The sequence below is a fragment of the Nuphar pumila genome, chromosome 4, assembly GCF_984573655.1.
Source record: "Nuphar pumila chromosome 4, dmNupPumi1.hap1.1, whole genome shotgun sequence".
Lineage (NCBI taxonomy): Eukaryota > Viridiplantae > Streptophyta > Magnoliopsida > Nymphaeales > Nymphaeaceae > Nuphar > Nuphar pumila.
In genome coordinates this window covers 49785319-49798450 of record NC_143252.1, presented here as the reverse complement: position 1 = coordinate 49798450, position 13132 = coordinate 49785319, and the positions used below count along the sequence as shown (strand labels likewise).

The 13132-nt window shown below is 38.5% G+C and overlaps 1 protein-coding gene across 1 annotated transcript; it reads right to left on the bottom strand.

The window, feature by feature from the left end:
- Positions 1-10181: 10181 nt before the first annotated feature.
- On the bottom strand, positions 10182-12012 carry LOC149840198 (growth-regulating factor 2-like). Its single transcript, XM_090005020.1, has 3 exons — positions 11871-12012; positions 11500-11715; positions 10182-10799 (listed from the first exon to the last, which is right to left on the bottom strand). The coding sequence occupies exons 1-3, from the start codon at positions 12010-12012 to the stop codon at positions 10372-10374; spliced, it is 786 nt and encodes a 261-aa protein (XP_089861146.1). The 3' UTR covers positions 10182-10371.
- Between the last annotated feature and the right edge of the window lie 1120 nt (positions 12013-13132).

Sequence of the window (13132 nt, the reverse complement as noted above, 5' to 3'; positions counted from 1 at the left end):
TATTTTGTTTATCAATACTGACCTTTCTTTTCTTATGTAGGTTGTCGGCGATAATCAGCCTAGTGGAGCTGAAGGGACAGATCCAAGCAATAAACAAGAAGACGTACAAAATCTTGGCGATGATTAGATTAATGTGTTGAATTTGTTCTACTTTCTTTTTGTTTCAAAAATGTAAATGTTGAATTATAAATAATTAAAACTTGCGAATTTTAAAGTGGAACAATTAACTGTTTTAGTTTCTTTTTATGTGTACTTTGTTTTTTATTCACAAGAAATATAAATTGTAGCACGAGAAATTTTTTCTCGATATTTAATTTTCAAATATTTTTTTAAAATTTTTTCCTTGTTTGTGACGGATTAGCGACAAATATATCTGTCGCTATTTATTATTATTGTTGAAGTTAGCGACGGATTAGCGACGACTGTAAATCCGTCGCCAAACCGAAGTCATCGTTTAGTAACGACGACCTTGTGACAGAAGTTGTCATTCGTTATTCTGTCGCAATTTAGCGACGGAACTGGCGACATATACAGTATGTCTCTACTTAGCGATGGAACGAGCGACAGATATATGTCGTCGCTTATTAACGTTGAAAAATTTGCGATGAAAGATATCCATCGCTACTCCGACGCTAATCCGTCGCTAATGTGGTTAGCGACGGATTTAGGTGGTCGCTAATCCACTGTTTTGTTGTAGTGTCCCGTCAGGCTAGTTGCAACACCAATCCACCCGGTCCTGCCAATGGGTCTAGGTTGGATCAGGTCCTACCAAGGTGGGTTGCAGATCTCATCCATCCGGATCCTCCAGTGTGTTCAGGTCGGATCATGTCCCCACTGGGTCGGGGGCAGACCCTATCCACTCGGTCCCTTCAATGGGTTTGGGTTGGATTATGTCTCCCTTGATATGGGCGCAGACTGTAGTCGGTGTCGATGATGACCACACGTCGGTGGCCAGCCGTCTACAGAGGCCAGTGGTGGAAGGGGGCTAAACCCTAAAACAAAACCCAATGGTTTCTCAAGATACCGCCCCCCTCCTCGCATCCATTTAGTCTCTGCTGCCTATGGCTGCCTCCACCGACTGACCCCAAGTGTCATCGGCAATGACCATCTTTCGACGTCCTGGGTCATCCTTCAGTGGCTGCAGTGGTCTGGTGATGGTGGATGGAGGATCTTTATGAGGGGCCTTCAAAACCCTAGCTGAAAGCCGGAATCTGAAGTCCCTGCTCACCAACGGCAACCACCTCCAACCTTCACAGAGGACAACAATTGTTGTCAACCCGCAGACAGTGAGTCGTTGGCCAATGTTTCCCCATCGTTGTCTGACTTTTCAAAGTCAAATGTAGTTCGATAAGAGAGGAAAACACCGACAAATTTTTTTACGAGCACCACATGGACATCGGGGCACCCACATCGTGAATATGTGTGCAGCAGAAGCATGGTGTGGGCCCACAACCCAATATTAGCATAAAATGTATCGAGGAAGAGCCACTTACCAGATGTGGCCATGGATGATCTGAACAATGCTTCAGTGGATACGAGTGGTCGGCATTTTCCTTAGCCAATCAATACCATCAATGAGCCTTGACCAGAATGTCGAGAGGTGAGCAGGACCCTTAAATCCAGAGAGAGAAATCACACAAGTATGTGGCACTCATCACACTACTATGAGTCTCTTATTTATAGGAAGATTTGGTCGAGGCCCATAATGGGTAATAGTGGAAGTTGCTAATGGACATAAATGGATACTTAAGAGACCACACCCATGTACGTCCCTTGATGTGCCCATGTCAATATGAGTCACATCTTAGTTGGATCTGATCCGATCAAAAATCTAAAAAGAAGATCTCAAGAGTTTTACTAACCAGAGGCCAACCAATGTGTGGTGACTAGGTTTTTTTTTTCCTATGACAGAGTCCATGGTTGTTAAGGTGGTGATGGTATGTTGAGTTTTGTTGAGAGAACAAGAAACTCGGCATTAATCAATGTAGTCTTTATCAATTTTATTCCTCACATTTATATCTTAGATGCATAGTTAAGATTGCCAATGGATCAGGTACATGACCCATTAGGATGTACTCAAACCCACCCCAATAACAAAAAAGTTAGGTTTTGATTTTATCGGACCATGAAAATGAAACCTCAAATCTGAACATGTGTAATTTCAGTAGTTTACATTTGCTTAAAAAAGTCTGATCAAATAGGGTACCCAACAAAAATCACAACCCAAATTCGATCCTCGTATTTCTCGAGTTGGGTTTGGGTTGACCCAAATATTATTTTTGTTGACACTTTTTATGTTCATATCCAGAAATTTGGGTTTGGATCAGGTCAGGTATCCAGTACAAACCCAACACATTGACAACCCTAGATATTGTTACCACGATACCAAATGCATACAAAAGCACTTGCCTAAACAGGTAAGCAACAAGTCTAGAAGTGCATTATAAAGTGTTTGGGAAGCGAAAGGGGAAATGACATGGTGGTCGAGAGCAATAGTGGTTAAGAAATTAGGAATTGATGTAGGCTTTAGTTTCCATCTGGATCTTTCATCAGCAACTAACAAATATAAGTTTTTTGTTGTGTGTGCATCCTTGCTTCGATCAAGCTAGTAGCAAAGAGCTCAAAAAAACAATTAACCCTAGGAGAAAAGAGGTAAAGATGTTAAATGTTAACTCTAAGGTTCTCTTATAATGTCTTAAAAGCAAAGAGATTTTTGTGGTTGATTTTGTAACATGAGTCTGTGTCGTTAGTTTAACGGGGGTGATCACTCGCATCTCAATATGTGAATTATTAGTTTTTTTAATATTTACACCAAGAAACCACCTCATAGATGATAGACCTAGCTGCACTGGCTTTGCTTGTCGTATTTATCGATATTCAAGCATCATAAAATTCCATGAGCTTTCCCCTTGCTCCAAGAGAGTCATCACGCTTCGGCTTGTGCAAGGGGTGACACCCATGAAATTTGAACTTAGACCACCTGCATTGGGGCCTAGGTCCCATCCCACTAAACCAAACCCCTTTGGGGTTTTGTGAATTATTAGGTTTGTTATATAGAAAAGGCATTTGTAACTACATGAAATGGTCTTGTATGATTACTTGTGTTTCTGTGAGATATACTTGAAGGCTGAAGATGACAAATAACACCCATTTTTTCAGATTGGTTGGCAAAAATCCTCTCTTGCTGCAGTTTTGTACTATTGGTTCATTTGGGGTCATCCCCTAAATTCAAATGGTTTCAGTCATTCCTATCTTCATGCCCCTTTTTAGGATTTCATTGATGCAAGTTTTTTTGAACAAATCAGACTGTGTAATGTGATCTATATTATTCATTTAGAGAAGGTCAACATTTAAATCACTTAAATCCTATTGAAAATTTTAAATGATCTTGCATAACTTTTGATTAAATTCATAGGTATCCAAGTATGGTCATGATTATGTAAATAAACTGTTGTTATGGTATTGCATGCAAGTATGATTTATGCAAGATCTTATCATGGTTTAAGATGTTTTGGTTATAGGATGAACTCATATGGAACTTATATAAGTTGTGTCAATTTAAACACGAAAAAAACTCCAAAATCAAAATTTTTGATACACTACTTTTAATGTTTCACAAAATAAGGTTAGGGATATAAGCTTGAATGAGTTGAAGTCATGTAGTATATCTTATTCTGTTTTTATGGTAAGGTCTCTTGAAGATAGGGCCTTAAAGAGATAGACCTACTCATGACACCATTATAGTAAAATCACTCGAGGACCTGTTAGATACGATGAAGCATGCAACACATATGCACACAATAGAATCGAGATTATCTCTCTGCCAAATAGGCAATTTGATATGTGCAAGGGAAGGTAACCATATTAAAAGGCAAATTGATATGCACGGGGCAAGTAACCCTACACAAACTTTAATCTTAGACAATCAATGTCTCCTATATTGGTATTGTGTGTGCAAAGTTTTTCTTATGCTCATAATGATAACTAGTGCGAGCTAATTATATTAAGGACAAACCTTTATACGCCTTTCAATGTGGTTTCAATTATTATACTAATAAATATGTATATATTGAGTCAAAATCATGATTTGCCAAACAGTTTTTTGTTAATCTTGTTTTTTTGAGACATGTTTATAATTATTGTATTTGTTAATTTTGGTATTAGTATTCTTCGAATCTCTACAACTTTTAGAGTTTTATTTTAATTAAAAATATTAACTAATGAGGGATGACCTTGTTAATTAAGAAGTATGTATGAAAGTTAGCATCAACTTAGACTCTCTTTTTTTAATGAGAAACTAGAGTTTTCATAGTTTATAACTAAAGAGTCTCACCCTAGAGAGGAGCAATAAGTAAATCCTTTTGAATAACCATGTGTCATGTGGTCAAAAGGCAAGTTCTTGTTTTGCTTCATATATTGTGTTCTTAAACATAGGATGGATAGAAAAGTTTGAGCTCAATACTATTTTGATGGTGGTTTAAATTGTAGTAAGTTGATACTTGTGCTTTACTTTTTCTTTTCCTTTTTTCAATCAACATAGCTCTTACTTTTTTTCTTAATCTCATTATTAATTTATGTATATTATTTATTAAAATTCATGCTTGAATCTCCTACATATATATTGGGTCGGATCATACTCAAAATCGAATAGCACTTGACATAGTAAGTTTGCAGAAGTAATAACTTTTCAATCGTATATTTGATTTTAGTGATTTTTTATGCATTGAAAAGGTTATTTAACTCACTAGATTTAGTCCTTTTAAGCCAAAAGCAAATTTCTTTTCAATCATGTCAAAAATTGCATAAAAATCAAAATATTTTGTTTTGGTAGGTTCGATTGCATATTTAAATAAGTTTGATCTTATGTATGATTGTTGATTATGATTATATGTTTGTTTCTAGCTGCAAGTTTCTACTATTTAAAATTTGATTTGTTTAGATAAACTTATATATTTTAATTAATTATTTATAATGATATATATACTAATTTAGAATATTGATTTGGTTACGAAGATTTCATTAGCATATTTAAATTGACATGTTATATGGATAATGTATAGAAATGTATAGTTAATCTCATTATTATGATTATTTTAAATAAATAAAAAATAAAAAATGTTTATTTCTCTACAATCACATGTGGAATGTCGTACTAGTATTTGAATTTTATAAAGTTTATAAGTTATTTTTAGAATATATCCTACCACGTTTTTTAACAAATCTATTGACAATATATAAACATTTGCTGATTTAAAAAATTATTATTTTTGTTGAAAAAATAAGATTCAAGGGTTGATTTTTATTAAATCCACCTTGCTAAATTTATCTATAGGCTCATATTTGATCAAAACATCTAGAATCGTAAGATTTAAAAGTACGAATGGGGGATGGCACGTGATCTGAGTAGAACCGAACTGCTCTAAATCAGGTCCACTTTTTCTCTCTCATCATCATCAAATAACTCGTCTTTTCAATTGATTTACAGGAAGAAAGAAAGCAAAACATGCTTTGGCTGCTAATTCGAATGTGCATTGCCTCTGAAGACCAGACAACATTTATCAGGAGTTCATGTGACCAATTCACAGAGCGAACGTCACTGGCCAGACCCGAGGGGTTTGTGTAGTTGGAACGAGCGTCGGGGTTCGATTCCCACGGGCGTTATCCCCCTTGCATAAGCCAAAACCGGTGGCTCCCTAGGGTCAATGAGTGCACCCCTCTGAGGTGGTTTCTCTATCCTCCTAGAAAAAAAAAGAAAAGAACATATCACAGACCAATAGAGAAAATGTAACAAATGTTTCTTTGATTGAATTCTAAACTAACCTACCCAACCTATTCGAAGTTCAACAGAAATCAGTTTCTTCCACCCATTGGGCCAATGGACTGGTAGATCGCTGAACCTATTATTGCTTGCTATTTACTTTGTGGTTCGCCCACAATGAACTCACCCCAGGTAAGGCAATCAGGGTTGACATAGCCTGTCATTGTTTCATGCCCTTTTATATGAAAGAGATTATCTTTCATAGGAAATAGGGCATCAGAGCAAAACAAACATGTTTATGAAAAATATATGGTGGAACACAATAAATTCCAAAAAGCAACCATATCAAAATGGGTTACCTCCCCTCCAGAAGAAGCACTTTCCCTCCAAAGTGGTGAAAGAAAAATAAGTTTTTCTTAAAAGCATGTGTAACAAACATCCCGTGTGAGAAAAAGGATCCTATCCTACAACATATGATTAGGGATGACAGTGGACCGGGGGAAAGCGGGGCCCCACCCTGCCTCGCCCCGTTTGGACCGGGGATGAAGGGTATGAAACGGGGATGGAGGCGGGGACGAAGGTTAAAATCCATCCCCGTTCGGGGATGGAGACAGGAATGGACGTACCCTTTTCCCCACCCCGCCACGATCGCCGCCTCATCCCCTCCCTGCCTCATCCCCGTTTGAACTGGGGATGGAGGATATGAAACGGGGATGAAGGCGGGTGTGGAGGTTAAAATCCATCCCCGGCAAGGATGGAGGTTCTAATCTTGAGGCGGGGCGGGGGTGGAGACCTTGTCCCCCGCCCCACCCCACTCCACTGCCATCCCTACATATGATGCCCCTGAGGATAATTTAGCCATCTAAACAATGCGTCAGTTTTGACCCAGACCCGGACCCAACCCATACCAAACCCTAGGGGGGTTGGTGATAAACAAGAAGGTTTGATTAGAATTCGGGTCGGACCCAAAGAGTTCGATTAATATATGGAGCCGGGTATAGTTTGTAAAATTTCATACCAGACCCGGGCCTGACCCAAATTCAGATTAAAATCCAGATTTTTCAATATAAAAATGATAAAAAATATTAATTTACGGAATACAGTCCGGGTCTGCAGGTTCATGTAATCTTTATAGAATCCGAGTATGGTTTCTCTTACAGTGGGCTTGATTGGACTCGAGTCCGGACCTGGTACCAGCATCTCAATTCAGGTGTGGGTCTGAGCCAAACCCGACCTGTTGACACCCCTTAACCATAAGAAAGGGACGCAATAAATATCAAGGAAACAGAAAAGATGAAAAAAATAATAGTAAAATCGAGAGCGCAAGTTTCACCATGATAGTATAAATTTGTGTAACCAAGGAGTGAAACGTAGAGCGTGACATCAACAAAGGGTAAGAGTAAGACAAAGGGGCATTATTATTATTAATTATTTTACAGTCAGAGATGCCATTGCAATCATTATACTATATATTGAGCCTAGTGAACACGCATTATTTACAACATTATGGCCGCACTCTTGCTTCGTAATTCGTATATCATATACTCAAGATACTTGTAAAAATACTGTCCAAATGGTACAGGTAAATCGAAGCTCACGAGGTATAGGTACGGTGATAAATAATAAGACCAGAGTCCGAACCTGAAGGTCGGATTAATACATTGACTCGGGTATAGTTTGTGAAATTTTATACCAGACCCTACTCGAGTTTTCGATTAAGACCCTCAATTTTCAATGTAAAAATGATAACAAAATATGGTTCATGTAGTTCTTATCGGATCGGGGTATGGTTTTTCTTATAGTAGACCCGATTAGGCTCGGCTCCAGTCCTGATACCATACTCAAAAACTGGGTTCAAGCCTGGGTACCACCTGGGTCCTAACCAAACCCGACCCGTTGACACCCCTAGTTGACATACACGAGCTGTTCGTTTAGCTTAAATGAGCTGATGTGTTTGCCTCAGCTCAGATTGGGTGAGTGTATGTGTGTGTCTGTATATAAGGGTGTCAACGGGTCATGTTTGACCTGGACTTGAGTGTATCAAACTAGGGTCAGGGTTTGGTGACAAATAAGAACGTTCAATTAGAATTTAAGTTGAACCCGAAGGGTTGGATTAATATTAGAGAGGCATGATTTATGAAACTTCATACCAGATTCGAGCCTGTCTCGAGTTTCAACAAAGATTCATAAATTTTCAGTGTAATAATGATAAAAAATATTATTTTATGGAGTATGATCCATGTAATCTTTATATGATTTGGGTATAGAGTCTCCTATGTTGTGATTGATTGAACTTAGGTCCGATCGCGATACCAATGAGTTTGGTTTTACTTATGTTGTGTCTGAACGAATGTATATATATATATATAAGCAATTTTTTGATAATCCAATTATTAAAAAAAGTAACTTTACGCCTTCTTTGGAGGTTATTTTGGTCAGTTGGGTTACTCATCCCCCAGTTCAAAATAATGGGGCAGAACAGAAGGTTATCAATTCAAGGGTGCGTGCTAACTGCTAAAGTAGGTCACGTTTTTAGGTGAGCAACTGGGCCCGACAAAGGCTGCCAAAATCACGTGGGATTCTATCGTCATGGTGGGCACCCAAGCGGGGCTGAGTTCCCTCTGGTAAAAGATGCTTTCCTCTTGGAATAAATTATAGTAAAAAAAAAAAAAGAACACCATAAACAAAACTTGTCCTTACAGATAATTTTCAGCTCAGTACCATCATTTTAAATTTTAACAATCCCGAAAATTATCTTTTTGTTTAAATTGACAAAAACAAACTCAAATATCACTTCCATCCACTTAACCTGAATCCACTTCGAGTGTTTTTTCTTTTTTTAGTTAGACCATGTCAAAATAATCCACTTTTTTTTTTTTTCAAACTGGTTTCACTCATCCCCAAAGTCATCCCTTTCTTCATAGTTCATGCCGCTCCTTGAAGTTTAATTGATGCAAGTTGTTTGGATCAAAAATTGGATCCAATAAATGCTATCTACCATCATTCATTTAGGGAAGATCGACATTTATATCATCAAAATCCAACTTATGTATAAGTTTTTTAGCAATTCAACGATCAAAAATTGTCAAAATACAAAATTTTGCAAATTAAAGTCTCGTTTTTTTGTTAAAAAAATACTATCCAAGGGTTATTGCTGAATCCATCTATAAAGTTGGATTTCATCAAAACAACTTGAATCGTAAGATGGGGGATCACATAAGGGATGAGTAGAACCAAACTGTACTATTGGTTAGAACATTAAAAAAAAAATGTATTTATAAGACTAAATATTAACAAAAAACTAAATGTGCCTAATTACCCGATTCAATGACATACAAATTAAGGTTAAGTCAAATCAAATCTAGGTGTCCTTATTGACCAAGGACATACACCACATGCAATGCAGTCAGAGGCACCATCTTGAGTCAATAAGTCTGAGACTTTTTAAGATCTAAAATCCCACTAGATCGCCAAGATCTCAATCACGGAACTTCATTTGACAACCAAGCAGAATCTTGGACCAGCCAAGACAACCAACCATTTGACAAATTGAACAATAATTTATTAGATTGCCTGACCTTGGGTTTCTCCAAACCATGGGAGATGTCCAAACCATAATTGTGGTTTCTCCTCATTATATATTAATAAAAAAAAAAGTGTCTAAACCTATGGCCTTAGTTAGTAGGCACGAACCCACTTTTGGGACCAACTGGATCTGAGCCTTTATCCTAACCTTTCAACGACTTAATCTCAACTATAGTAGCTACACCAGGAAATGAAATGGATATGAAAAGAGACGTGAAGAGAAAGCGAGTGCTACAAAATAGTATAAAGTGAGACACGATATACAATTATGAAGCGATTATGCAAGAAAATAAAAAATTAAAAGAAAATGCATAAAAAGCAATATCAAGCCCGGACAGAAGCAAATAAGAAATAACTTGAATACAAATTTAAAAAGATATAAAACCAACCTGAAAACTTGGTTTTTAAAAAATTATAACTTTCTAATATAAAAAACGAGGAACAAGTAACAAGAAGCCAGAGGGAAACATTAAGAAAACTAATGAAAATAGATCTGAAAAAAAAACATGGTTCTCATTAAAGGGAATCAAGTTTCTCGAGATGGGGTTGGGGGTATCGGATTCTGAAGCAAGCTTATCCATGTAGCAATAAGGTTTCTAACTATCTATTAACTATGACTAAGCCAGGAGGATCATAAATTTTTAAATATTTTAAGCTTAAGCTGTTCATCAATGTTATGACATTTATTAGATACATTGAGGAAATTAAATAGCTCAAAAGTTTACAGTTGGAACGGTCAAAATCATAGCAAAAGCATAAATAAATTAATGGCCGGTCAGTCGAATAGAGATCTAGAGCATGAAAAACAAAAGAGGCAAGAAAAGAAAGGAGGGTGGATCACACATGATGATAGCTTAATTAATAGATATAGGCCCCAGTGGAGCCATCTAATCTAGCTCCCCAAATACAAACCAAAAGATCCTTGTCTGCAACTATTGCACCATCAAACAGTAATAAGCAAAGAAACCCTAAACACCCATCTCTAATCATCCGCTTATTTAAGCTTTAGAAGAATAAAAAGAAAAAAACTAGCTAAAGTTAGACTCGGTTTTGGAGGTGCTACCACTACTACTCTCAGAGATGGAACACCCATGATACACCTTATGGAGCACACTTGTAGGTGAGAATTCCAACCTTGGCAAGCTGGAGACCGAGGCACTGGCGTTGGTGTGACTGTTCCCAAGGTTAAGACCATCAGGGATGGAAATGGAGAGTTGTGTGCTGGTGATAGCGGTGGTGGTGGCGGCAGCCGTGGATTTGGACGGGTCTAGTAGTGTCTGCCTTTCCACAGGCTTTCTTGAACGATTTTTTCCTCTGTGCATGTGCTTTTCACAGTACTTATGATCCGGAACCACTTCCTTTGAGCACCTCCATTTCTTCCCATCTGTCCTCTTGCACCTCCCTGGCTCTGGCTCCATACTGCTTCGGAAATCGAAGCACAAACCACCACCTGACACTAGAACAAGAAACCAAGAAAAAAAAAAAGCAAATCTTTCATGAGATCCTTTAATTAGTCTACCATTTAATCAGATCCCCACAAGCTGATGCCCAGCATAGGCTCCGGTGGGGGTGTCCTTAGCCTCGGAGCTTTATTCTGTTGGCACGATGACCATAGGTATGGCAGGCTGAGCTAGCGCCATCAGGTCTTCATGCCGGGTGCGGTTTCTTTGGGTTATAAAAAAAAACTGATGCCTATGCACCAGGAAACCAAATACTAATTACATGATAACAAATATGAAATGCTAAGGCAGATAATAGAACCCTGGTGCTAATTCACGGACCCTCTCTTTAGTTCATTAAACATGATATTAATGGAGTTTCTTATTTCGCACACAACCCCACAAAAAATAATCAAAGGTTATGATATAACCACAAAGTAGACGAGGAAAAATACTTGATTAACCAAACCTTACAATGAAGAGCGAGCAACCCATTACCCAACACAGCCAGGCAATGAATTAGGAAGAGAAGGAAGGCTTAATTAATTACTTCCATATTATTTTGACATGAAAAGAGTAAGATACATCGTTCAATAGTTAATTGCATTAAATGGTCATTAGGCATTGTTTTAAAAAACAACCATACCAGGTGGGAGACTTGGGACTGTTCAAAAAAAATCAAGCAAAGATAAACAAGAGAGAGAGAGAGAGGCTTACAACTAGAGGGTGCAATGGCACCGCCGCCCGTAGGAAAGCTGACGACGCTCTTCCAAATGGGCAACACAAGGTGAAGAGGCACGGCCACACCGGCCACCATGTACTTGAAGATGAGGGCTTGGTGTTCTAGCTCCTGCAGTTGCAAGAAAGTGAAGGCAGACTGCCCGGACCCGAGACCAAGCCCAAGACCGAGTCCAACAGAAGGCGCCTGCATCCCTAGAAGCAAGAAATGGACAGAGAGTGCACATGCGTTACAACCAAGAAGAATGACGGTGAAGAAAAGAAATCTCTTTCCTTTCTTTCTTTCTTAGTCCTTTTGGTTGTTAGAGAGAGAGAGAGAGAGGAGGGGGGAGAAGAAAGAAGCAAAGTACCTGACAAGCGAACCCCATCTCGTAGCGATGCAAGACGAGAGAGTTTGGCAGCGGGCTGAAGAAACGTCTGGTCTTCCTCAGTGTGGTATTTCCATTGCTGCTGCTGAGGATGATAAGGGGTGAGGATCTGAGGGGCCTCCATTTAACATCTGCTCCCTGTCTCCTTGATTTCGCTTCTGAGCACACAGAGACGAAATGGGCAGGCAGAGAGAGAGAGAGATGTGGGGGGTCTCTCTCTCTCTCTCTCTCTCTTCTAGTGCCTATCGCCTACTGTCGGTTTAGGCCTGTGCTTGTGTGTGTGTGTGCGCTAAACCCGAAAAGTGTGCGGAGCATTGAATTATTAAAAAAGATAAAGCTGTCCACGGCTTTTTTAATTGTTTGTTTGTTTGTTTATTTTGTACATGGTTTTGAAAGGTTTGAAATTCGAAGCCGAAGTATATCGAGTGTGATCGGACGGATTGGGTTTGTCTCATCTTGAATGGAGTTGACCGGTCGCCGTCTTTACGCACACAGTCCAGCTCAACCAGGCCAAATGGTCACCTGGTTGAAGTAAATCGCCATGTTTAGCTAGACTCGTAGACCTCAAACAGGAGTCAAATTTAGGTGTGTGATGATGATGATAATGGTGTACGGGGTTCACTTGGCTACTTGAGGTTCATGTGATAAGACTGAGCCGGTTAGAGGAGTCCAGCCTAGCTTTTTAAGCCTATGGCCAGACTGGGTCGTAGGAAGAAGGTTGTTGAGGGGAAAAACCAGGGTTACCCGGAACGCTCTAGGAGCATGGGAAATACGTTTTTAAGGAAACCGTTTTCCAACCGAGAAAAACAGTGTGTTTGAAACGTATGAGAAACACCAATTTTTTTTTGAAAAAATGTGTTTTTCATAAAAAAAGACATTTCTCATGTGTTTCCCAAGCATTTCTCCTTTGTGAGATACATGTTTCTCATGTTTGGTAATTTTTTTTGTTATTGTTAAACGTTTTCTGTTCGTTTTCTCTCGATTAGTTTCTAATTTCTTATTTCACATGCACTTGAAAAACCTCATTTTCCATTTTCGTTACCCAAGAAGTTTCTCGTTTTTTTTTTTCCTGCCAACCTTTGAAAAAAACGCAAAGAAAAAAGAGTGCAAAGTACAAAAAGGAGCATTACGGACGTGACATGAGAGAAGAGGGCACTGTAAACACAAGGCAAAACAACAGGAGCTTGTTTTTGTTTTAGCATTTTTCTTTTGTGGGATACAGGTTTATCATGTTTAGTCAGTTG

Bases quoted from the DNA above. Each gene is read 5' to 3' on its own strand.
- LOC149840198 (XM_090005020.1), bottom strand. From the start codon at position 12,012: ATGGAGGCCCCTCAGATCCTCACCCCTTATCATCCTCAGCAGCAGCAA. The intron at 11,716-11,870 runs GTACTTTGCTTC...TCTTGCTTCTAG, and splicing joins AGATGGGGTTCGCTTGTCAG to GGATGCAGGCGCCTTCTGTT. The intron at 10,800-11,499 runs GTAAGCCTCTCT...TTCTTGTTCTAG, and splicing joins TGCCATTGCACCCTCTAGTT to TGTCAGGTGGTGGTTTGTGC.